General features: G+C 33.7%; 1 protein-coding gene across 2 annotated transcripts in view; it reads left to right on the top strand.

Annotated features, from left to right (window-relative positions):
* Nucleotides 1–23,952, top strand: part of SEL1L2 (SEL1L2 adaptor subunit of SYVN1 ubiquitin ligase) — a 167,909-nt gene that overhangs the window by 69,768 nt on the left and 74,189 nt on the right. Inside the window, exons 4-6 of one of the 2 annotated variants that reach the window (XM_074287833.1) lie at nt 5,686–5,788; nt 15,538–15,700; nt 20,699–20,773. In XM_074287833.1, coding sequence (XP_074143934.1) covers nt 5,686–5,788; nt 15,538–15,700; nt 20,699–20,773 — 341 coding nt within the window. The remainder of the gene's footprint in view (nt 1–5,685; nt 5,789–15,537; nt 15,701–20,698; nt 20,774–23,952) is intronic. The other variant, XM_074287834.1, reaches the window with a different exon arrangement.

Genomic DNA, 23,952 nt, shown 5'->3' on the forward strand with positions numbered 1-23,952 from the left:
ATTGTCTCAATTGGCTGGGGCTTTAAAAAATATATTGGCTGGTCATCATAAGAGTCTGTATATGCTTATAATTATAATGAATACTTTTTTACTTTAAAACTTAGAATCTACTTTAAAAATTGCAAATATGTCTACCTATGAGATAGATGGATGAGTTTGCATTGAAATTATTAAACAAAATATCAGGATATTTTATATAGAGAACTGAGAATTTCAGTTTATCTTGAATTGAGTACATCTTCTTGCTATGAATGAGGAGTCCTATGAGGTAAAACTATAAAAGTAGACTAAAACAAGTGCTATAGAACACTTTAAGTCCTAGGCCAAGGGTAGCATAGGGTGAGGAAAACAAATGACTAAAATAAGTTCTCCTTCCTGTTTAAGCATAGCCTTTGTATATATCTCCACTCAAGTAAAAACAAAACAAAGCAAAAACAAACAAACAAAAAACCCCCCTATGAATGACAACTAATTAGTAGAGTGATTTGTTGTTTTTCAATTGTGTCTTACTCTTTGTGACCCCATTTTGTATTTTCTTGCCAAGTATATTGAAGTGATTTGCTATTTCTTATCCAGATCAGTTTGCTAATAAGGAAATTGAGGTAAATGGGGTTAAGTGACTTCCACAGGGTCACAAAGTCTCGACAGTCAGATTTGAATCAGGAAGAGGAGTCTTCCTGACTTCAGTCCTGGCACTCTTATCCACTGCATCATTTACCTGACTTAGTGGAATGATTATTTGATTATAACTAACATTATAGATATGGCTACTTTTTCTTGTATATTCATACAGAGGAAGATCTGCTTTTACAGAAATGTGAATTTTTCTGTTGTTTTATGAAAAAATGTGATATAGAATAGTTTAGAGGGATGAAACTGGAAGTGGGAAGACCTGAATTCTGATTCTTCCTCAGATACATATTTACTAATTGTGTGATTCTTGACAAGTCATTTATCTCATCTAGGACTTTGTTTTCTCATCTATTAAATGAAAGGGTTGGACTTGATGATAGCCAAGATCTCTTCCAATTCTTAAATTATTACCCAAAGCGAAGCAATTAGATGAGATGATCTCTATGATCTTAAAATCCTAAATTATACCTCAAATCACCGCTCATGTTTGGGAAAATAAAAGGACCACAAGAGATATTTTTTAAATTGTTTCTTAATTTGAACTGTCATTTTAAAATGTTTTGTTAAAACAAAATTTTTTTAATTGTTTAATCTTTCTAACACACACAACCACAAGTTTAGAATCTTACCCCACCTTTCTTGAAAATTTTGGAAGAGACCATGACTCCCAAGAGAAAAACCAAGAGAGAAATAGAGGCCCTTTGGAAGATATCTGCAGTTTGGGTGGGGATTGTCATGAATCTACAATCTGTTAATTTTTTGTGAATTCAAAAATTCACTTTCTTGAAAATTGATAGGCTTCTAAGAAACAAAATTATACTAAATAAACTCACAGAAGAGATTGATTTAAAATCCAGAATGCCAGCTGATAATTTATCAAGGGGATTATATCTGTAAGAATAAATGGTCATTTAAAACAGGCATTCCTTCCTATTAAGTCAGTACACTAAAGAAGAGACCATACTATATAAAAGGTTTCTTAATAGAGCAAAGGGAACTGTAATTGAATAGCCTTAAAGAATATTTTTATCAGACTGTAGTAGTTTGATGAAGTCATTTTTAGGACAGGATTATTTTTGCCTTAAAAAACAGTGTCACTTCTTAGAATAAGAGCTTCTTTTGTTTGGACAATGTTTGCTAAGTACCACTTCATTCTTAGTCTTGGACTCAACTTTTTCTAGGTTCTAAGCATTCCACTATACTTTTGTAATAATAATATGCCATGAATTGAACATGCAACTAAAAAAATCTAGAAAAAGAACAAACTAAAATCAAAACAAAAACAAATCAAAACAACTAAAAATCAAATTAGTCTGAAAATCAAAAATAGAGATCAAATCAAATTAAAAGAGAGACTAATAAAATTGAAAGTAAGAAAACTAGGAAGCTATTGAAATAAAACACAGCTGGGGAAAAAAATCCAATAAAATAACTAAACATTTGATTAATTTGACTCGATAAAAAAAGAAGAAAAACAAATAATCTTGTATCAAAAAATGAAAGGGGGCAAATTCACTGCCAATGAAGAGGACATTAAAGCAATAATTAGGAGCTACTTTGTCCAATTGTATGTCAATAAATTTGACAATCTAAGTGAAATGGATAAAAATGTAAATTTCCCAGATTAACAGAAAAGTAAAATACCTAAATAACCAATTTTAGAAACAGAAATTGAACAAACCACTGATAGATTCCCCAAGAAAAAATTCCTAGGACCAGATGAATTTGCAATTGAATTCTACCAAATATTTAAAGAACAATTAAGTCCAATATTATATATCATTTTGTTCTCATTCTTTTTTTCACAACATGATTAATGTGGAAATCTTTAACATGGTTATACATATATAACCTATATCAGATTGCTCCCTGTCTTGGGGGAACATGATTAATGTGGAAATCTTTAACATAATTATATATGTATAACCTGTATCAGATTGCTTGCTGTCTTGGGAGAGAGGGAGAAATATTTGAAATTCAAATTCTTATAAAAGGGAATGTTGAAAACTATTTTTATAGGTAATTGGAAAGAAAATAAAATATTATTAAGTGGAAAACAAAATAAAATTGCATGCCTTTGGAGGGGCAGAAATTAGTAGACCCCAGCTTATCTTACTAGTTACTTTTTGTCTAGTGAATGAGATTTGAAAACATTCTTTTATGAGATTTTGAAAATACCTTAGTTTCATCAGCAATACACATTCAAAATAGACCTTTTTTGATGAGTTTTACCTATACTTTGGGGCTATGCATTGTTTGGGTTTCTATATATTCCTATATAGAAACTACATTGAGTATTTAACATAAAATTAATTTGTAAAGTACTTTGCAAATCATAAAGCACTATAGAAATACTAGTTATTATTTTTTTTGTCATTTGAGGTCCTACTGTTTTACTCTAGTGTCTTCTTTAAGAATCTAGAAATTTACTTAGGAAAAAGCTGGGTAAATTCATCCATTGTATTAAAGGCCATTACTTTCTTCTATTGAAGAATCTGAATTGACAACCCTTAATTATGGTCATGCCAAATTTGAATTCAGAAGAAAATAACATTGTCCTGCCTCTCCAATACACTATTCTTTATTCCTTTGTAATTCATCAAACTGAGCTGACATTAATATTTATGTAATACTTTAAGGATTCAGAGTGCTTTACATATATTATCTCATTTGATCTTCACAATAACCCTATGAAATGGGAGATAGATGCTATTACCATACTCATTTTACAGAGGAAGAAATAGGCTGAACTTCTTCTGCCTTGAGAGTCCCCAACCAGAGAAATCCTTTTTTAATGGATTAATTCTATGGAGTTCCACAATAGATGGTACTTATTACAGCTGCCAGGTTCTCAGCATCCCTTTGCTATACAAAAGAACAGCTTGTAGTACAGGGAGGGAATTACAGAGTCTTGTACAGGTGGATTTATTTTTTTGGCTATCCTATTGACTAAAACATACAGCAGCTTGGATGCTATATTGGCACTATTCCAAAACTTTTTGCAGTATTTCGAAAATATCTTAAAATATTTCCATCTGTATAAGCACAGAGGGCTTCCCTTCTCATGGACTTTCTTTTCCACCTTTACAACCTTTTTTTCCCCAGGTAGTCTATTAAGAATACACTAGAAATTTCACTTTTATAGATCCTCTATCATAGAACCTTTACTCATATCCCCCATCCCCCAAAAATAAATTTCTTGTGCTCTCTCTTCCTTCAATCAACTGATAGATTTTTATTAAGAACGTGCCAGACACTTGAGTTAGACATGGAGAATAAAAAGAAAAAAAAATAAAGCAATATCTGTTCTCAGATAACTTATAGTCTATCTGTAGTATCAATGTGTACATATATAAGCATCTATAGACCAAAATATAGAGTAAAATACATATAATTTCATAACTGTATGCATCCAGAATTCACAATAAATGTTTTCTACAAACATATTATGTTGTTAAATTACATATACACACACATACTCACATACACACAAAACTGGGTAAAACATCCATTAAAATAAAAGAACTTAGTTTTAGGTTGGGAATTCCACTGATAAAATAGATTTGTTTTTCAAAACAAATGCACAGATTGAAAAGAATTGCAAATGAAAGGATGCTACAAAAAAGAAAATTAGAGATGTCAATCATTTCTGGCATAAATGTGTATAGAGAATAGACTCTTTAAATTCAATTCCAGTTCACATATTGGGTATTTAAATAGAAGGAATTGCTTTGGTAAAACCAATTTAATAGTATTTTCCCATTTAAAAAATGTTACTTTAATCCAAAGACTCAATAATACATAATTCATAGCAGAAATTAGGTACTAAAAGTTCCCTTTGTTACAAAATTTATTGGATACTAGAATTGTCCAAAAATAGCTGCAAATTATCTTTAAGTGGTGAAAAATAACTTTGCACTTAAACAAACTGACAAAGTTTCTAAACCCACAATGATGGAAAACCATACCTTCTAGATAAGTTGTCAGAATGAAAAAGGATGAGGCTGTAAAGAAAGTAACATTTTTATGTGTCTTTTGTTAGCAAATGATCAGGACCATTAGTTCTTTGTGGTCTTGTTAATGGAATATAGGATCATTATGCCCTTCTCATTTGAAATTGCTTTCTTTTTTTGATTCCCCAAGTTTTCAATCACAGCTTTTGCTAGATATATTAAAACCCTCTTTCAGAAGCAATGCATTTATTGTAGAAAGAGCAGAAGACTGGTATGAGATGATCTGAGTTCTCACCTCACCTCTTCTAGCTCTGGGATTTTGGATGAGTTCTATAACTCTTCTGAGGACCAAGCTCTTCCCTATGGAATGGGAATAATAATTCCCAGCCTTTCCCAATGATGAAATTTTGAAGATCAATCACAAAACCCATTTTAAAAACTTGTGGTTGTTATTTGTCTTTCATTCTTGAAGAGCATCATGACATCAAGAAGGTGATACCATGACATGAAAGTGAATTTGATTTAAGTGAGAGAAGTGTGTGCAGTCACAGCCTCACTCTTTCCTCCAGAGCTGAGTCCCAAGGCAAAAAACAGATCTTGGTAACTGGCAATGACCCCAGATGGCAATGGGAGACCTTGATCTCTTTAAACTAGTCTTTAAGAGGTCTCAGTTTGACTGAAGCAACCTCCCATTAGTGATTAAGGTTAAATAAGAAATGAGGTAAAGAATGCCCTCTTTTACCTAATCAAAAATATCAATCTGGGAGGGGAAGACCCTAAGATTTTTTGGTCAAAACAGAAAAAATGCTACTTACATTCACTCTGAGCAATCAGTGCCCAAACAATAACCCAGTGAGACTTGGGCTGAGACCAGTTGGCCAATCAATGAGAGCCAGAGTGATTTGGATTTAAGGTATGGTCCTTAAGAAAGGCATCTAGAAAATGTAAACCTTACATTAAGGTTTCCTAAGTTTCACTTTATAGTATTGTAGAGTGCTATAGAAAGTATATACTGTGACTTGTAATACATATTATTTAAAAACAAACTAAAAGCAAAGGAGTGTTTTAATTATTTTATGTTCTATTTGTACTTATATAGTAAAAAGACAAGCAAGGAAAAATCGAATCCAGGAAGGAGCTCGCCTTTTTGCATTGGGCACCAAAGTGTTAAACCACTCGAAAAATCAGAAACAAAAAGAAGAGTGAGTCTATATTCTATTATCTTTTAATGCTATTAAAAAATCTTAGTTTCATCATAATGGACACTCCTTCATACTGCCACAAGTTATAACCCCTATTTGTATATTTCTTGTTTATGTTTTCTCATGAATACTACACAGAACATTAAAAAAAAAAAAAACTAATGCTGGTCAAAAAAATAATTTTGTTAAGAAATTTAAAGGAGAAAACATAAAGATCTTTTTCATGGTCTTAGTAATAGCTTGGTGACTTTTATTTAAAATCTTATATTTAAAAATGATCAAATTTAGTGTTTCACAAATTATTCAATAAGCCAAATTAAACAAAATGTATTTATTAAGTGAACAAGGATTGGCATTTGAAAATAAATTACTGAGGGATCTTGTAAAATGGGCAATTATTGTAATTATCTAGATAATTCAAATAAAAAATGTCCAACTTGTCCTTATTTGTATATGTACTATGAAAACATGTGTTGAATTGCAAATATAGTAAATTCATCTTTATCCAAATGTCTTATTTTGCTAGCACAGTATGTCGTTAACTGCCTTGGCAATTGATTTATTGAACTGAAATATAGGTCTTTACATTTATTTTTCTAAAAGTGAAGTAGATCTCTACAAACTGACAAATTCATTAATCATTCATCTTTTGGTACACTATTGAATCCATTTAGACTATCTCTCCATTATTATAAATATAGATATAGATATGTAGATATCTCCATCATTTTGCTGGAGGAAAAACTCAAGTTAGTTTAGCAAGACTCTCAACCACTTATTAAATATATGGACTTATATGATGCTTTCCCTTCCCAGATTCCTTTCCATCTATTCAGTATATGTCTTGAGTGTACCTCCTTATTTTTTTTGTGATGTCCCCCATCAGAATGTATTCTTGAAGGAAGCAACTGTTTTTTGCTTAATAAATGCTTCTACTTACCTACACTGAGTTTCTAAGTTGGGGATGAGCTATTGAAGATGATATCTACGGTATTTTCACACTTAACATTATACAGCTCTTATAATTTGTTCTTCATTAACCCACATTGATTCAGATTAGTCACTGTCCGGTTTTCTAGGACCTCTCAAACAATCTTTTCATAATACAGGCTGTATTTTGCCAGCAATCAAAATCAAATTTACTGGCCAAAAGTGTGAAGAAGCTGCCTTTTTGATCATCAGAAAAACTTTTGTCTATTTCAAGTCCTGTGACTTCTTTTGAAATTAATTTGGATTTAACATATAGTTCTACCATGTTTAACATATATTGGACTACTTGCCATCTAGGGGAGGGAGTGAGTAAAGGAGAGGGAAAATTGCAACACAAGGTTTTGCAAGGGCTAATGTTGAATAATTGTCCACACATATGTTTTGAAAAATAAAAAGCTTTAATAAAGGAAAAAATGTTCACAATTTTTCAAAGACCAACAATGTCCCAACAACCACATCTATGATTTCTTTTATATGTTGGGATGGATTTAGCTTAGTCTGGTGCCTTGAACTTATTGAGAGGTATCCAGGTGTTCTCTTAATATTTCTGCACTTGATATTTTATTTTTTGTTTTTCAATATACTCCTTTTATATACCAGGTTTTTTAAATATATAAAGATAAAAAAGAAAAAGACATCTATTAGAGGATATGATGTATAAACAAATAAATAAGTACAATATTACTTGAGGATATCGAATGCAATCATAAAAGGTCATACATGTTATCTGAGCTGAGCGTTAAAGAAAGTTAAAATTCAAAGAGAAAGCACTTTTCAGGCCTGGGTTACAATCCATACAAAGGCACAGAGACGATAGAATGCTAAATTTAAACAAGCAGATCAGTTTGGCTAGAATTTAAGTTTGTGAAAGACAGTAAGTCTGCATATACTGGGGCTGGTTTGTAAAGGACCTTAAACACAAATCTGAAGAACTTTCATTTGATCCTAGAGTGATAATAGGAAAGAAATTTATTAAAATTTTGAGTCTTAAAAGATTATTTTGTCAGCTATGAGGAAGATGAATGGAAGAGAGAAGTACTTATGAGACCATGACTCTAGGCAGGAGATGTTGAGACCTAATCTGAGGTGGACAGTAGAAATAGATGCAACAGATGCTGTAGATGTAGATTTGCTAAAAACTGGTAACTGATTGAATATGAAAGCTGAGAAAGGTAGAAAAGTCCACTATGACAGTTTCTGGGAATTAGTGGATATGGTGATATTATTAAAGGGGAATGGAGATCTGTGGAAGAGGGATGGTTCTAGGGGAAAAGATAAGTTTTACTCTGAACATATTGAATCTGAGATGCCTACAGAATTTTATTTCTACCTTATTTTGAAAATGAGGAAACTGAAGCCCAAAGAGTTGTAAAATGATTTGCTTATTATTACACAGATAGTAAACCAAAGAGCCAAGTCATCTGACTCTAAAACCAGTATTATTTCCACTAGTCTCTGCCTCACTCACGTAGAAATGTGTGGCAGTCAATGGATGGGGATTGGAGTACAAGGGAGAAAGATAGTTGGGCTGGATAGATAAGAAAGATTTTGGAAAGAGCTATGTTGGTAAAGTCAAGCAGGGAGAACGTCTTGTGGTGGGGCAGATGAAAAAACAATGCCAAAAGCCACAAAAGGAATGAACTAAGAAAAGGGATTGGAATCTTGTGCTTCAACACCTTATTGACCATGTTTGTTCTATGTTTCCCACTTTGGTGATTATTCTCTGTGATAGAGAAATGTGAAACAGAATAGAAATAGTTATTCTTCTAGTTGACCTTTTTCTTAAACTTTCATCTCCAGCAATGAAGAAAGCTCAGGGTCACACAGTAAATTTTGAGGCTGGACTTGCATTCAGGTCTTCTTAACTCTAGGCTTGGCATTCTATCCACTGCACCACCCAGTTGCCCTTGAAGTTTAATTAACTTTGTTACAAATTTCTTTGTTCATTCATTTATTCCATACCAGCTTTCAATTATTTTACTTTTTATCATCACTTGCACTATCCCACACTTTCTACAGGAAGGGTTGACCCAGAATCATTGAAGAAGTCCAGGGTGCTATCTGACTCCATATCTATCATCTATAGTGCCTTTTTTATAAAAAATAAGTTTTTTTATATCATTTGTGTATCACGTACACTTTTTTTCTTCTTCTTTTTCTTTGTCCCTAAGACGGTAGTACCCCTTATAATAAAAAGGAAAAATAAAAAAATTCAGAAAAACTAACCAATATGTAGGAGGGAAATTCACTACTAGCTACTGTATTCCATGTGATAGTTCCCCACTTCTGCAAATAAGCCAAGGAAAGTGTCTTCCTATAGCTGTTCTTTGGGGGCAAAGCTTGGCCATTATAATTATGAAGCATTTAATTTGTTTTGCTGCTGTTGCTCTCTCTGCTTACATTGTTGCAGTCATTTATATTATTTTCCTAGTTCTGCTTATTTTCTATTTCCTCATCTCTAAAATATGGAACATGGCACTTATCCTTTCCCTTTTAAAGGGTTGTTGTGAGGATGAAGTGAGATATACATTAAGTGCTTTAAAAGACATTAAGTGCCATAAAAATCTCCATTTAGAGCCAGAGACTAGATTCCTGTATTATAAACTTTCTCGTTTTTAGAACTTCAATTTACAAAGAAAACTGATAATCCATGACCCATATACCAGGTCAACCCTCTTCTGGTCTCAATCCTTGTCTGACTCATTCTGTGCTGGTTCTGCCTACACTTAAGCATGTTTTAGAATAAGCAGGTACTGAGCAGTACATGTGGCTAATTTCTATGATCCATTTCTCTTTTATCCTCACCTCTATCAGTCACTTCCTTGCTGCTATCAACATATCTATGCTTCCCCTCTCCTTAAAAAACCCTTACTTGATCCTACAAAGCCTACTAAATACTACATACTATTTCTCCTTTATGATTAAACTCCTTTTTCATTGCTTCTACTTCCTTTTCTGACACCATTCTGAACCTTCTTCAGTTTTTCTGACTTTATCATGCAACTGAAACTACCCTCTCCAAAGTTATTGATAATCTCTTTATTATCTTTGCCCTCTCCCTCTTCCCCCCAGCCCCAAATCACCTTCTCCTCTTGGACTCTGACAAGTTTTTCATGAGATTGCTCTCACAAGAAGCAGTTGGTATAGTAGTTTGAGCCTTGGTTCTGTAGTCAAGAAATCCGGAGTTCAAATCCACTCTCAGACACTTTCTAGTTATATAATCCTTAGCAAGTTTACTTACCCTCTGTTTGCCTCAGTTTCCTAAATTATAAGAGAATGAGAAAAATAACACCCATCTCATAGAATTGTTGTGAAAATCAAATGAAATAATATTTGTAAATAGTGCATGGCACAGTCCTAGCATATAAGTAGCCTCTATATAAATGCTTATTCCTTTTCCAAATCCCTTCCTGATTCTTCACCTCTCTGATCCTTCTCGATTTCTTTTTACTATTTCATGTCATGCCCATTAACCCAAGACTTTGTCCTGGGTCCCATCTCTATTCCATTTAGTATTCCCTTTAGCTCCTAAGGATTCAGTTATCATTTCATGATTCTTATGTCTACATATCCATCCCAGTTTCTCCTAAATTAGAATCATTCTCCAACTGTCTCTTGAACATCTCAAAATAGATAATCCTATAGGTGCCTAAAACTTATTATAGTCAAAACAGAATCCCTTTTCCCCTTTAAATCTCTTCTCAAACTTTTGCCATTGAATGAACCTCTATTTCTCCCAGACTCACAGATTTTCAATCTGTTTCATCCTTTCTTACCAGCCTTCATATCTAATCCTTTGAAAAATTTGTCATTTCCTTACATGATCTGATGCTAAGTGAAGTGAGCAGAACCAAGAAAACATTGTACACAGAACTAATAAGATTATGTAATGATCATCTGTGATGGACTTGGCTCTTTTTAACAATGAGATGACTCAAAGTATTTCCAATAGATTTGTGATGGAAAGTGCCATTCATGTTCAGAGAGAGAACTAGGGGAAACTGAATGTGGATGGAAGCATAGTATTTTCACTTTTTATTGTTGTTGTCTGTTTGCTTGGTTTTTTCCCTTTCTCAAGTTTTTTCCCTTATGATCTGATTTTTCTTATACACATGATGAATATGGAAATATGGTTAGAAAAATTGCACATATTTAACATATATTGGATTGCTTGTTTGGAGAGAAGAGAGGAGAAAGGGAGAAAATTTTGGAATGCAAAGTTTTGCAAATTTTGAAAACTATTTGTGTATGTATTTTCAAAAAAAATACTATTAAAAACTTGATATTTCTACTTTTAGAACTTTTCTCATGGATATTCCCTTCTCTGTATTAACACAACAACAACTTTTATTCAGACCCTCATCACTTCTTGCCTAGGTCATTACGGTAGCTTTCTAACTAGTTTTTCTGATTGAAGTCTCATCCCTCCCAATTCATTGTCAGGTCGCTTCCAGAGTGATTTCTCTAAAGTATAAATCAACCACGTCACTCTTTGCTCAATGAGTTCCAGAGGCTCCCTATTATCTCTAGGAACAAATATAATCTCCTTTGTTTGGCATTTAAAGTCCTTCATTGCCTGGCCTTTTTTTACCTTTCCACTTTTTAATACTTCACTTTATACCCCTCAACTCACTACAAAATCCAGTCATCCTAGCCTACCCAAAGTTCTTTATATATGATACTACATTTCCTATTTCCATGCTTTTCCTTTGGGTGTTCTCCATGCATGGAATGCCATGCTTCCTTGACTTCCTTCAAGTCCTCTTTGTTTATTAGACCTTTTCTGGTTTTATAAATATAAATACATAAACACACACATACACATGTATGTACATATATGTATGTATGTATGTTTACTTAGTGTTTACCCTATTGAAATGCATGGTCCTTTGAGGGGAAGGGACTGCAGTTGTTATTTTTCCTTTCTTTGTATCCCCAGTGTTTTGCCTAGTAATTGGCACATAGTAAACATTTGTGACTTGACTAAATACCTGATTTTAAATTCAAAGCATGTGTATATATTTGGATGGCTTTCATGTGTTTCTTTGTGTTTTGTTTTGTTTTTTTTGAGATCAGATTGGGGCCAAGGCCAAGGATTAATGTTTTCTGGCCTTGTTTTCTGGCCTATGTTTCCTGAAAGGAATATTAATTTTTCTTTTTGCTTTAAGCATGAAAATAAGTAACATACTTTCTATTTCTATTACATCTTAGTCTCTGCAAGGTTCTTCTGTTATGATACATAGTAATTGCAGATGAAATCTCTGCTCTAAGAAGTAATACAGTATGATTCTACTGCATTTGTATTTCTTATCCATGAACCTTTTCCCCCCAAAAAATGTCTAATTGACAGAAAACTTGTATAAAATTTCAAAACTTGTACAATAAATTACAAATGGTTTAATTGAAAATTTTGAAGTTTTTTTCTTTTTAAAAAAGTTGATTTTCTTCTATGCAATTTGTGTTCAAGGACATAAGGCATACAATTTGTCCTTTTTTTCCATGAGAGATAAAAAAATTTTTGCTCAACAAGTTAGTGAAATATTGGTGTTGTGTGTATGAATTTTTAAAACTGACAAGCATAAAGTCTTTTGTTTTCACAGAAGTCCTTTCATGAGTATGATATGCCAATCCTAATTTCTACTATTCTCTTTAAGTTTGGGAAAAATAATTCTTCAGAGAAACATTTGGGATGAGTTCAGTTTTCACATATTTGCTTTGTTTCTTACTTCCCTTGAAACTCAGTTTGAAAAGAAAGGAAATTAATTGTATCCCATTGTGTATGTTATAATACTTTCTGCTATAATTCTACTCTGATTCCTCATTGTGGAGAAGTTATCCTGGGTCTCTCAAGGCTATGCCAGCAGAGCTTTGGCTCTGAAAGGCTCTATCAAATTGAATGATCTACTTTAAAAAGGTGAAGATGACAAAACTATGGTTCAAAATACTTTGCCAGGCTGGCATTGGACTAAATCAAATAAGATTAAATTTACTAGGAATAAAGTATTACACTTTGGTTCAAAAAATCAACTTCACAAATATAAAACAAGCAAGATATACTTAAACAACAGTTCTTCCAAAAAAGATTAATGGACTACAAACACATGATATAAGTCATTAATGTTCTATTGCTATCTGACATGGTTAATGCAAACTTACTCCTTTAAATAGTTTTACTTTGCCCTCTCTGAATACTACTGAAGTATTGCATTCAGTTCTAGATGGACAATGACAAGATGAAAAATAAGAATAGGGTAACAAAAATTATAAACAACATAAGATCAGTTAATCCTCATAGGTAGCTGATTAGTCTGGAGAAGAGAACATTTAGAGGAGGCATGTTGACTCTCTTCAAATATTTAAAATTTATAGTCTAGAAGAGGGATTTGGTTTGTTTGTCACCAGACAGCAAAACTAAGAACTATGAATACAAGTTTCAAGATGAGAATTAGAACTGAAAAGAGGAAAAAGTCTTATCAGAATAAGACGTGGAAATGCAAGATGGGGTGGGTTCTCTCATGGAAAACTTCAAGAAAAAGCAACACAAGTACTTTGGGGATATTTTCTGGATGTCATTGTTTTTCTGATAAAGGTTAAATCAGATGATCACTAATGTTGTTACCAACTCAGAAATTCTGTGATTCTTAGATTAAGTCTATTAGTGTATTATGTGTCTGTCATCAGAGAAATGCTCAGATAGGATTGTCACTAGAAAGTTAGCCACTGGATTATTTTTTTTTGGTCACAGACACTAGAAAACTATTTATTAAAGTGAAGGGAGCTTGTCAGAAAGGGAGGGAAGAGGGAAGAGAGAAGCAAGAAGGGAGGAAGAGATACAGGAGGGTATGAAGGAAATGGGGAAGGAAGGAAGGAAATAAGGAAGGAAGAACAGAAGGAAGGAAGGAAAGAATAGAGGGAAGAATGGAAGGAATAGAGGGAAGGAACAAAGGAAGGAAGGAGTAGAAGAAAGGAAGGAAGAAAAGGAAAAAAGGAAGGAAAAAATTAAATGTCTACTATGCCAGGCACTGCACTGTGATGAGGACTTGAGCAACTCTATGGTTGGCAGAGAGGGACTGGAGTATTGATAGAATTGATCCCTGGGGCAGGCAGGGAAGGAAAATTGATGAGTATCAGTTTAGTTTCATAGTCTCACAGGGGGTGGAGGTCATGGGCAGCCCTGCTTTGCTATGTTCAGTTAAAAATCCAAGTTATGTCATACTCTAAGGTTAAATTTTCCCTATAAATCTGTCCATGGCTCCCACCATCTTTGCTGTATCCCTTTGGAGTTTAGCCCATCACAGCACACTGCTTTATGGGGTCTTCCTTCCCATCCCCAAGCCACATGGTGTCTCTCTTCTCATCCCCCACTATGGCTCTGTTCTTTCTCCTCCTTATAGCTAATTAATTTTAAAGGGTGTTAATCAGCTAAGGGTATACTCCAACAGTGTAGGGTATTCCCTTTCTCCTGCTTAATTGTGAGTTCCACTATAGAACTTGTCTTTTCCATTATTGTTAAAACTCCTTTCCTTGCTTGCTATGTGCTCTCCCAGTTCTATTCCATATTTATCAATGTCTATTGTATCTCTTCATTCTCTCTGTAATCTCTTCTCCTAAGTAAGCCTACCTTTTGCCAAAGAAATGGCCATTGTGAATTCTTCATAATGACTGAACCCCAACATTTGGTGCCTAAATCTCATCATTCAGTGCTAAACCCCAATCACCTCATCTGAACTCTCCTAAACCACAGCACTAATCATTTTACTTTTTCTTATTTCATCTTCACAATAAATCTTGTATTTATGGATTCTATTATTATCTTCATTTTACAATTGGGAAAACAGACAGATAGCACTTAAGTAACTTGTCCAAAATCACGTGAGTAGTAAATGTCTGAATTTGAATTAGATTTGAAGTGATTGCATTTGAGCTCATGTTTTCTTGATTCCAGGCTTAGTCCTCTACCCAATGCTTTGCCTCAGCAAGTACCTGCTGTTTGTCAGATACCATACTAAGCAAAAGGCAAATAACATTTCCTGATTCAAGAATCTTGCAGTCTAATGGGAGACACAAATACTGACTGCTATATACAAAAATATATATAGGATAAAAGAGGTAATCTCAAAAATAGGGCATTTAGATAAAGGAGGATTGGGATAGACTTCTTGTGAGACTCTAGCTGAGACTTGAAGGAAACCAGGGAAGTTTAAAAGGCAGAGATGAGACAGGAGATTGTTTCAGGCTTGGGGAACAGTGAAAATGTTGGAAACCAGAAAATTAACTGTGGTGTTTGAACAATATTATTAGTTCATGTCACTGGATCCCAAAATAGGCAGAGGTGAATAAGATATAAGTAAAAATATAAAAAAAGGAAAGATAGGAAAAAGCCAAGTTATGAAGATTGTCAAAGCCACATAAAAACACTTTCTATTCAATCTTAGAGGTAAGTAAGAAGCTACAGTTGTGCTCTGCATCAATTGGCTGAACACCTACACATAAAATCTGATGTCCTTGAAGCACCAAAGTATGCTAATGTCTATTTTCTGTAACTCTTAAGTCTTCTCATATATTTGAAATAAAAATCATGCAACATTGATCATTTAAGAGGAAAAAAATGCTACTGATAAGGAAATGTAACAATTTACTGACAGCTTGTTTTATTAAATCGTAATAATTGAATTTGAACACTTTGGAACAATATTATGCTAGAACAGAAAAAAATGGCTTTAAAAAATTTAACTTTGAATTTTATTTTCTTGAATCAGAGCCTACCTACTGTTTGTCAAAGCAGCTGATAAGGGAAACATGAAAGCTATGGAGAGTATGGCTGATGCATTGCTTTTTGGTGATATTCATCCTCAGAACATTTCAGCAGCTATAGCCCTGTATGAATCTTTGGCAAAAGAAGGATCTCATAAAGCCCAAAATGTAAGTTAACTTTGGGGAAAAAAACACAAGGCTACATACATATTTACATATGTGTGTATATGCAGAGAGATGAGTGGAGAGGGGGCAGGGGAAGGAGGGAGAAGAGAGATACAGAAAGGGAAAGAGGGAGATTATATAATAAATGTTTACATACTTGATAAGACAATTGGTAAGTAATGTTTACCTTTTACCAATGACTCCTTAAAAGAACTACATAACTTCCCTAAACTCATAAAGTAAGTTAATTGTGGGATCATAGAGTTGGTACTCCATCCATGAAAGCTGTTAATCAAAGAAATAAGATTCAGGATCAGAAACCACAAGTCTCTAATTCAAATTTTTGAACATGCATTTTTTCTTACCTGTTTTCAGGTAATCTACGACTATACAAAACCCCAATTTAGTTCCACTGCATTTTATTTTTTTAAAATTTATTCTATTTGGAAAAACAAACAAACAAACAAAAAAAAACCAGAAAAGGAATACAGAACAAAATAAAGCAAAACAAAAGAGAACACTGTCATGTGCCCAGCAGAATAACAGGGGGAATTTAAAACATAACAACAAATTACCAGATCAAGAAAAAAAAGAAAAAAAAATATATATATGTATATGTAAAAGAAATTATATTCATGAATGTCCATTTTGTTCTTTAGTTCCTTGTAAATTATTCTTTGGTTCTCTGCTGTGCACTTTTATTTATTTTATTCTTTTTTCTCTTTTCATCTCCCCCACCACTCCCACCCACCACTCCGAAGCAAGCTACAGTTAAAAAAAGATATATTTATGTATGCATATGTAGATATGTACATACATATACACCCTCACACACACATACTCCACATATACACACATCCTTCCTATTCTTGCTCACTCTTTAATTACATTCTGCTCCATAAACTTGCCTTTTTACTCTTAACCGCCCCCCACCCAAGGATTCCCTCCCTTATCTTCTTCCCTCACCCTTGTTTCCTATTTGCCTATCCCACCCCCACTTATATCTTTATAGATTTTGGAAGGTGCTATACCCTTCATGTCAATCATAAGGCATTTTAAGCTAAAATCCAGTAGACTGAACACAGAAACCAAGAAGTAAATCTAATTGCTGCAGGAATATATTGACTGGTTATGCAAAATAAAATAAAAATTTCTTTAGAAATTAAATATGTTTTCTTTTAAAATAACATTGAGTTCTCATAATAGAATATTGGGATCAAATAAATCTCCATCTGGAAACTTCTGAAAACCCAAGGGCTCTGTTAGGATTATGGAAGAGGTAAAATGTTTTGATCACTCTGGATAAAGTGATATTATATGATTCCATTCCAAACTAGTGCAGTCTTTTTCTACTAAAAGATGACACTAAGAAAAGAGATATGACATGTTTAAATTTTAATAAAGCATCTATTCCCCAAGAAGATTAAAACAAATTGATATGAAAAGTAGAAAATCAAGGTGGCACAGTGGATAGAGCATCAGCCTTGAATTCAGGAGGACCTGAGTTCAAATCTGGTCTCAGACACTTAACACTTCCTAGCTGTGTGACCCTGGGCAAGTCACTTAACCCCAGCCTCAGGGGGAAAAAAAAGTACAAAATCCATGATTAGCACATGGTGTCATTAATGAGAAACGGACATCTCAAGGCATCATACATGGCTTGCTTTTAATCTGTAGCAGTAGAGTGGGCCCAGTAAATAGAATTTTACTAGGAATTTTGGTACAGGGCAAATAAATATAAATATAAACCGTATTCAGAAAGATGCCCTTTATTGAGGGGAAGTGAAGCTTTCTATAGGCCACCATCTGATAGCTTCCTATACCAATTATGCTTACTAGCTAAATACTAATCTGTTGTTTCTACATTACTGAAGATCTAGAAGTGTTGTCAATGGCCTCTAAATTTAGTGCCCAAGTCAAATCTCTAGCTGTCCATCTCAGTTATTGCTCTGCCCATATGACCATTTATTATCTCCAAGTGAATGAAATGATCACAAACCCGTTGCCATGGTTTAAAAAACTTCAAATATGTGTCCCTACTGATTGCACACAAGTAGCATTTTTCTCATACAAAGCAAAGCACTATTGTTGTTAATGTATTGTAAAACTGAATTCTAGTTTATGGACATTGGATAAATAGTATGGGAGGAAAAGATCATTATATAGGTAATCTATCAACCAATATTAGCCATTCACCCTCATACTTCACTACAAATTAGGAAGATAATAAAAGAGGAAGGCATTATAATGGAAAGAGTGGACACTTAAAATTTCTATACCCTGAATGAACAAAAGAAATCTGCTATTGAATGGTCACATAGTTCCTTGATATTCATCATGTAACACCACATTTTCTTAATTACATTCTGTATTTAATAACATAAAACTGTTGATACATCATTATTTCACGGGGTCACTGTGGAGAAAGTGGGTTTATTTTGTTTTTAACTTGAAAATGCCATAAATGTGAGAAGTTTGTGAACTGGAAGCATTTCACATTGAATACCATGCTAATGATCTGGGGTTTAATTCCCATATACACCATTCCCCTTACCCAGAAACAAACAGTTCATAAGCAGTCAGTCAATAAACATTTGTTAAACACCTACTATGTGCCAGGCACTTTGCTAAGGATTGTAATACAAAGAAATGTAAAAGACAATCCCTTCCCCTCAAAGAGCTCAGAATCTACCAGAGAAAACAGCATGCAGTTTACTATATATGAGTAGCAATAGACAGGATTAACCAGAGATAATCAATATAATCTCTTACAACAACAGTAAGGGAAAGAATATGAAATATGGAGTCAGAGACTTAGGTTCAAGATTCATTTCCTGTGTGACTGTTTCCTCATCTTTAAAATAAGGATTAGGATTAGTTGATTTTAAAGATTCTCAACCAACTCAAATCCTATGATTTTACATAGCTGACTGAAGCTGGGTACAACTGGCTGCCTCATAAATGTGTGCCAAAGACCAGGAGAGAGAAAGTTTCAATAACTCACTGTGAACATCTTCACTGGGGGAAAAAAATCAAACCACAAACCTCCCACTATAAGTGAATTCTTTTCATCCATGAAAGATAATATCATTAGAGAAAGTTTATCATGTGAGCAATAACTGTGACATTCAGTCGCTGGTAACTTTAATCAGATTGGATGCTGACTGTAAAGATCAGTGCTCCTTAGTCCAGGTATTTTTGATAGGTATACCCTTTTTGAGCTAATTTAAGAGCTATTACCAACACCTATGAGGAGAGGTCAGCAATAAAATGGATAGAAAGAAGTTGGAAATGTGGATTGAGAATGATAAAACAAAGCATGATGTGTAAACCATGAGAACTAATAATCTTTCAGTGAAAAGTAATGCTGATTTTCAGCTGATATTCACTAGATGGGAGAAATCTGGGAGAACATAGTCACTCTAACAGATCCCTGAATTAATAAAAGTAAAAAAATACAAATTCACAAAGTAGAACAGCAATAGCAGAAAACTAAAAAACAATGACTGTGAAGAAACATTGGATGAAGACTAGACTTGATCGTGCTTTGTTTTGTTTTTTAACAAATCTCTCTGTTGTAGTCCTGCAAAAGATCTGGATAAAATTGTCCAACTACTACCATCTACTATGTGTTTTAAATATACCTATTTGTCTACATGTCATTTACACCATTAGAATGTAAGCTCTTTACATTCTAACTTAATAAGTACTTTTTAGAACAAGAACTGCTTACATACATGTACAGGTTTGGGGGGGGTGTTGTTTTTAGTTAATTCATAGAATCTAAAAATCTCAAAAGTGAAAGGAACCTCAGAGGCCATCTAGTCTAACCTATCTCTGAATAAGAATTTCCTTTATGACATTCAATCAGTAATCATCTGGACTTTTGTAGACTTCTGGTGAAATAGAACCTACTATCTCTTGCAACATCCCAATCTACTTTGGAATTGTTAGGAAGATTAAAATGATCATTTTTATACTAATGATTTTCAAATCTACTTATCTAGCTTTAACCTCTCTATTGACTTCTATCTGTCATTGGCCATTTCATAATGCATTTTCCACGGACAACATAAACCCAACATCTTTACCTCAAATTTTTCCCTCTTCCAAACTTCTCTATTATTTTGGAGGGTACCACCATCTTCCCAATCATCCAGGCTTTCAACCAAGCATCATTCTCAACTCTTCTCCATCTCTCACTCCACCCCCATGTCCAATCTTTTGCCAAAGCCTGTTGATTTTTGCCTTTCCTCTTCTCTTGTCGGACACCACCAACATCCTGATTCTGGCCCTCCTCATCTCATGCCTAAATTATTGGAATAGCACACCCTCCAAGGTATCTCTTCCTGCCACAGGTGTCTTGCTGTTCTAATTCATCCTTCACTAAATTGCTAAAGGAATTTACTAAAGCACACATCTAACTTTGAGACCCCCTATTCAATAACTCCAATGTCTCTTTTTCACTTCCAAGATCAAATGTAAAATTTTCGGTTTGGATTTCAAAGCCTTTCATTTTCTGGCCCTTTCCTCCTTTCCAATCTTTTGCAATCCAGTGACACAGGCTGCTTTGCTGTTGCTCATTTGAGATGCTCTGTCTCCTGACTTTTTCCTGGGTACCCTTGAATGGGATTATCTCCTCCTCTTCATTTCTGCCTCCTGGTATCTCTGGCTTCCTTTAACTCCCAGATAAAATCCCATCTTCTTCAGGAAGTCTTTCCCAGTTTCCCTTCATCCTAGTGCCTGTCTTCTGTGATTATTTTCAATTTATCCTGTGTATAGTTCACACATAATTGATTTCATGTTATCTTCCTCCTTAAATTTATAAGCTACTTGAGAGGGGATTGTCCTTTGCTGTTTTTTGTATCTCTAATACCTAGAACAGTGCCAGGTACAAAGTAGGTGCTCAGTAAAAATTTATTAACTACATTGGCTTCTTTCTTCTTTGCTAATTCTACTCATTGTTCATAGAGTTTAGAGTTTATCTATCTCATTTTACAGATAAGAAATGTAAAGCCTGAAAGGTTAATACTTCTCCAAGGTCAAACAAATGGAAGGGCCAGAAATCCAATCCAGGTACTCTGACCCCAATTCTTCACTACTATTCCACACTATTCTATATAAGACTTACTGTATGTATGTAGCAGAATAAGTCTGACTCCCTCCAGAATATGAATGCCCCTCAAATATTTAAATATAGTTATCACATTCTACTTGTCTTCTCTCCAGGCTAAATCTTCCCTAACTCTTTCAAAAATCCCCTTATAACAATTGGAAGGCCCTTCATCAAATTGATTACATTTCTCTAAACACTCCCCAGTTCATAAATGCCCTTCCTAAAATGCGGTTCTGAAAATTCAACATTGTACTCCTGATGTAACCTAAACAGATCATAGCATAATTGGGTCATCCCATTCTTGGTTCTAGGTCCAATGTGAATCTATGTAATATAATGTTATATTAGCTCTCTTAGAAGCCATATTACACTGTTGGCTCACAATGAACTTGCCAGTCACATTACTGTACCCATTTCACACATACTACCACCCAGCTATGCCTACACTTATCTTACACTTGTGATAGATTTTCTAAACTCCAATCTAAGACACACATGTATCTCTTTTAAATTTCTTACACAATGGGCTATTTTTGTAAGGATCTTTTTAAATGCTGTCACCCAGTGTATAAGCTATCCCTCCCAGCTTTGTATCATCTGTAAATTTGACAAACATGCCATCTATGATTTTTATCAAAATCCTTGACAAAAAGCAGTAAATTGCATGAGACCAAGCTGAGATCAGTTGATATTTAAAGAATCCAAACTTTCTAGATAAGAGGAATAATAATAATAAAGCTGTCTTCAGAGAAGTAGTGGATGTCTAAAATACTTCATGTGAGAATTAATAAAAATACTGCAATGTGTAGTAGGAAAATGTTCTTTTTTTCTAAGGGTAATCAATTCAGTACTTTGTCATTTCTGTGATTCTTATACAGAAAATGGAAATTCAGAATTAGCAAAATTCACCCTCTCGGCCATTTATTACCTATTTCTGGATGGAAATTCATATTCATTGACCTGTAAAACAAGAAATCTATATCTAATTCTCACTAAGTCTATATCAGAAGAAAGAATTGGACAATTTCTGTTATTTCATCCTTAAAAATTCTTCTGTTGTGATTTTAAAAGTAAATGTTTTCTTAGAAACAATATTAAGCATCAATACGAACAACTAAATTATACATTTAAGTTAATTTGAAAAAATAAGTAATCCTAACACTACTTTTGGTCATTGCCCTTAAGTGACCATTAGGATGCTTTCTCCTCTTACTTTGCTTTTCTTCATAACAGAAATTATGCACTGCCTTCATAGGATCATAGATTCATACCATGGGACTAAGAGTAATCTCAGAAAGCAGTTAATGCAAGTTCTCCCAAGCTACAGATGAGCAAACTGATATCAGGAGGTTCTAAATTTCCCAATCATACAAGTAGTATTCATGAGAAGTCCTTATTTGAACACAGCAGAGTCAGTGCCCTTTCCGAGGTGCTATTTTTCTAGGTTTTGTTTGTTTGTTTGTTTACATTCTTGAATAAAGGACTTTTCAGATTTCTTTGTATTCCTTACACTTTTCAGTTTTATTGTGGCACAGGGAGCACTAGAGTGCTGCAGTCAGGAAGAACCAAATTCAAATCTGACTCCAGACTTTATTAGGTGGATGACTCTAAATATTTAATCTCTATCTGCCTCAGTTTCCTCTTCTGTAAAATGGAGATAATAATAGTATCTGTTCCCAGGGTTATTGTATTAAATAAAATGACATTTGTGAAGCTCTTCTGGCACACAATAAGTACTATATAAATATTAACTATTATTATTTTTATGATTATTGAACCTTTGTATCCTGTAACATTAATGTACCAAAATTTATTTTTAAATTCCTCAATTATAAAACAAATAATGGCTGCTTCCAGTTTTTATGATTATACATGTAATGCTATTATGAAATTTTTTAAACAGATAGCTTTTTTTAAAAATAATGTTTTAAGGGTATGTTCCCAACAATCGATTTACCAGACCAAAGAATGTGATATAATTTCACAAGACAATCTATAGGCTTGTAATTCCAACAACAAATGGCTTTACTTCTCTACTGCCCTGTCTGAATTGAGTATCATTGTTTTTAGTTATTTTTGCCAGGATCAAAACTTAATTCAGATAAAGATACTTTACTACTTAACCCAGAATAAGTTTCCTGATAAATTCCAAGTGAATTAGCCCTAAAGGGGCCTCAGATTGGGATCCAACAAAGAATGAACATTCTCAGAATATAAGATTGCTAATTATGTCATTAAGGGGGAATCATTAGAGAATCAAGTATACAGGATGAAATGTCAGAACCAATAGCAGCTGCAGTTAGACAGGCTCCACTTGCCTCTGTCTATTCCTTACACAGGGAGGTTTATTCTGGAACCTGTTAGCAAAACCCAGTTGAGATGGTGAAGGAAAATCTAGTCAATTTAAGAGAACAGTGATCTTCTTCCTTTCCTTAGTATTGCTTTTATCACTAAATGTTTGGTATAAGTCTGGTTGTTGCTTGGGCAGTTGTAAAAGCAGAGTTTATATGATTTGTGTTTAGTTTCTGGATTTTCCTTTCTCATCCACCATTTATAATGTTGTTTTTGTGACTTTACTTATCTTTCCTTACTCTTCTACATACATACCATCAATCTTGTTTTTCTGTTGAATTCTTACGATGCCCATCACTTTAAAGTGATCCTCATTCTAGTTATAGGGTCAGCAATCAGTACTTAATGTAGAGTGGAGGTTATGACAAAGTCTGATCAAAGTCCACTATATGAAGGGAGTTTGATATGTTAGATTGAAATGATTCCATTCTAAATATATTTACTACATACAAGTATTATGTTTGCTTGGCTATTAATAAACTTTTTGTTGAATTTAATTGTTAAAATACTAAAGGATAAATGGAAAAGATGAGGTAGACATTTTAATGTGCATCTTCAATTTCAATGGCAGAGATTCAATATGTTTTCAATTTTCTTAAGAATTTAATTACAAAAGAGTTTGGGGGCAATATAGTATTAATACAATGCCAATGCTGAAAATATAGTTTTTAGAATGAATTTGATAATTCTAGAATACCTCAGTAGAATATCTCCCACTATATAAATAATGTTAATCCTCTTTATATTAAAGGTAGAGTTTTGGAGGGTTTTTTTTTTTATTCTGAGT

Source organism: Sminthopsis crassicaudata, chromosome 2 (assembly GCF_048593235.1).
Source record: "Sminthopsis crassicaudata isolate SCR6 chromosome 2, ASM4859323v1, whole genome shotgun sequence".
NCBI lineage: Eukaryota > Metazoa > Chordata > Mammalia > Dasyuromorphia > Dasyuridae > Sminthopsis > Sminthopsis crassicaudata.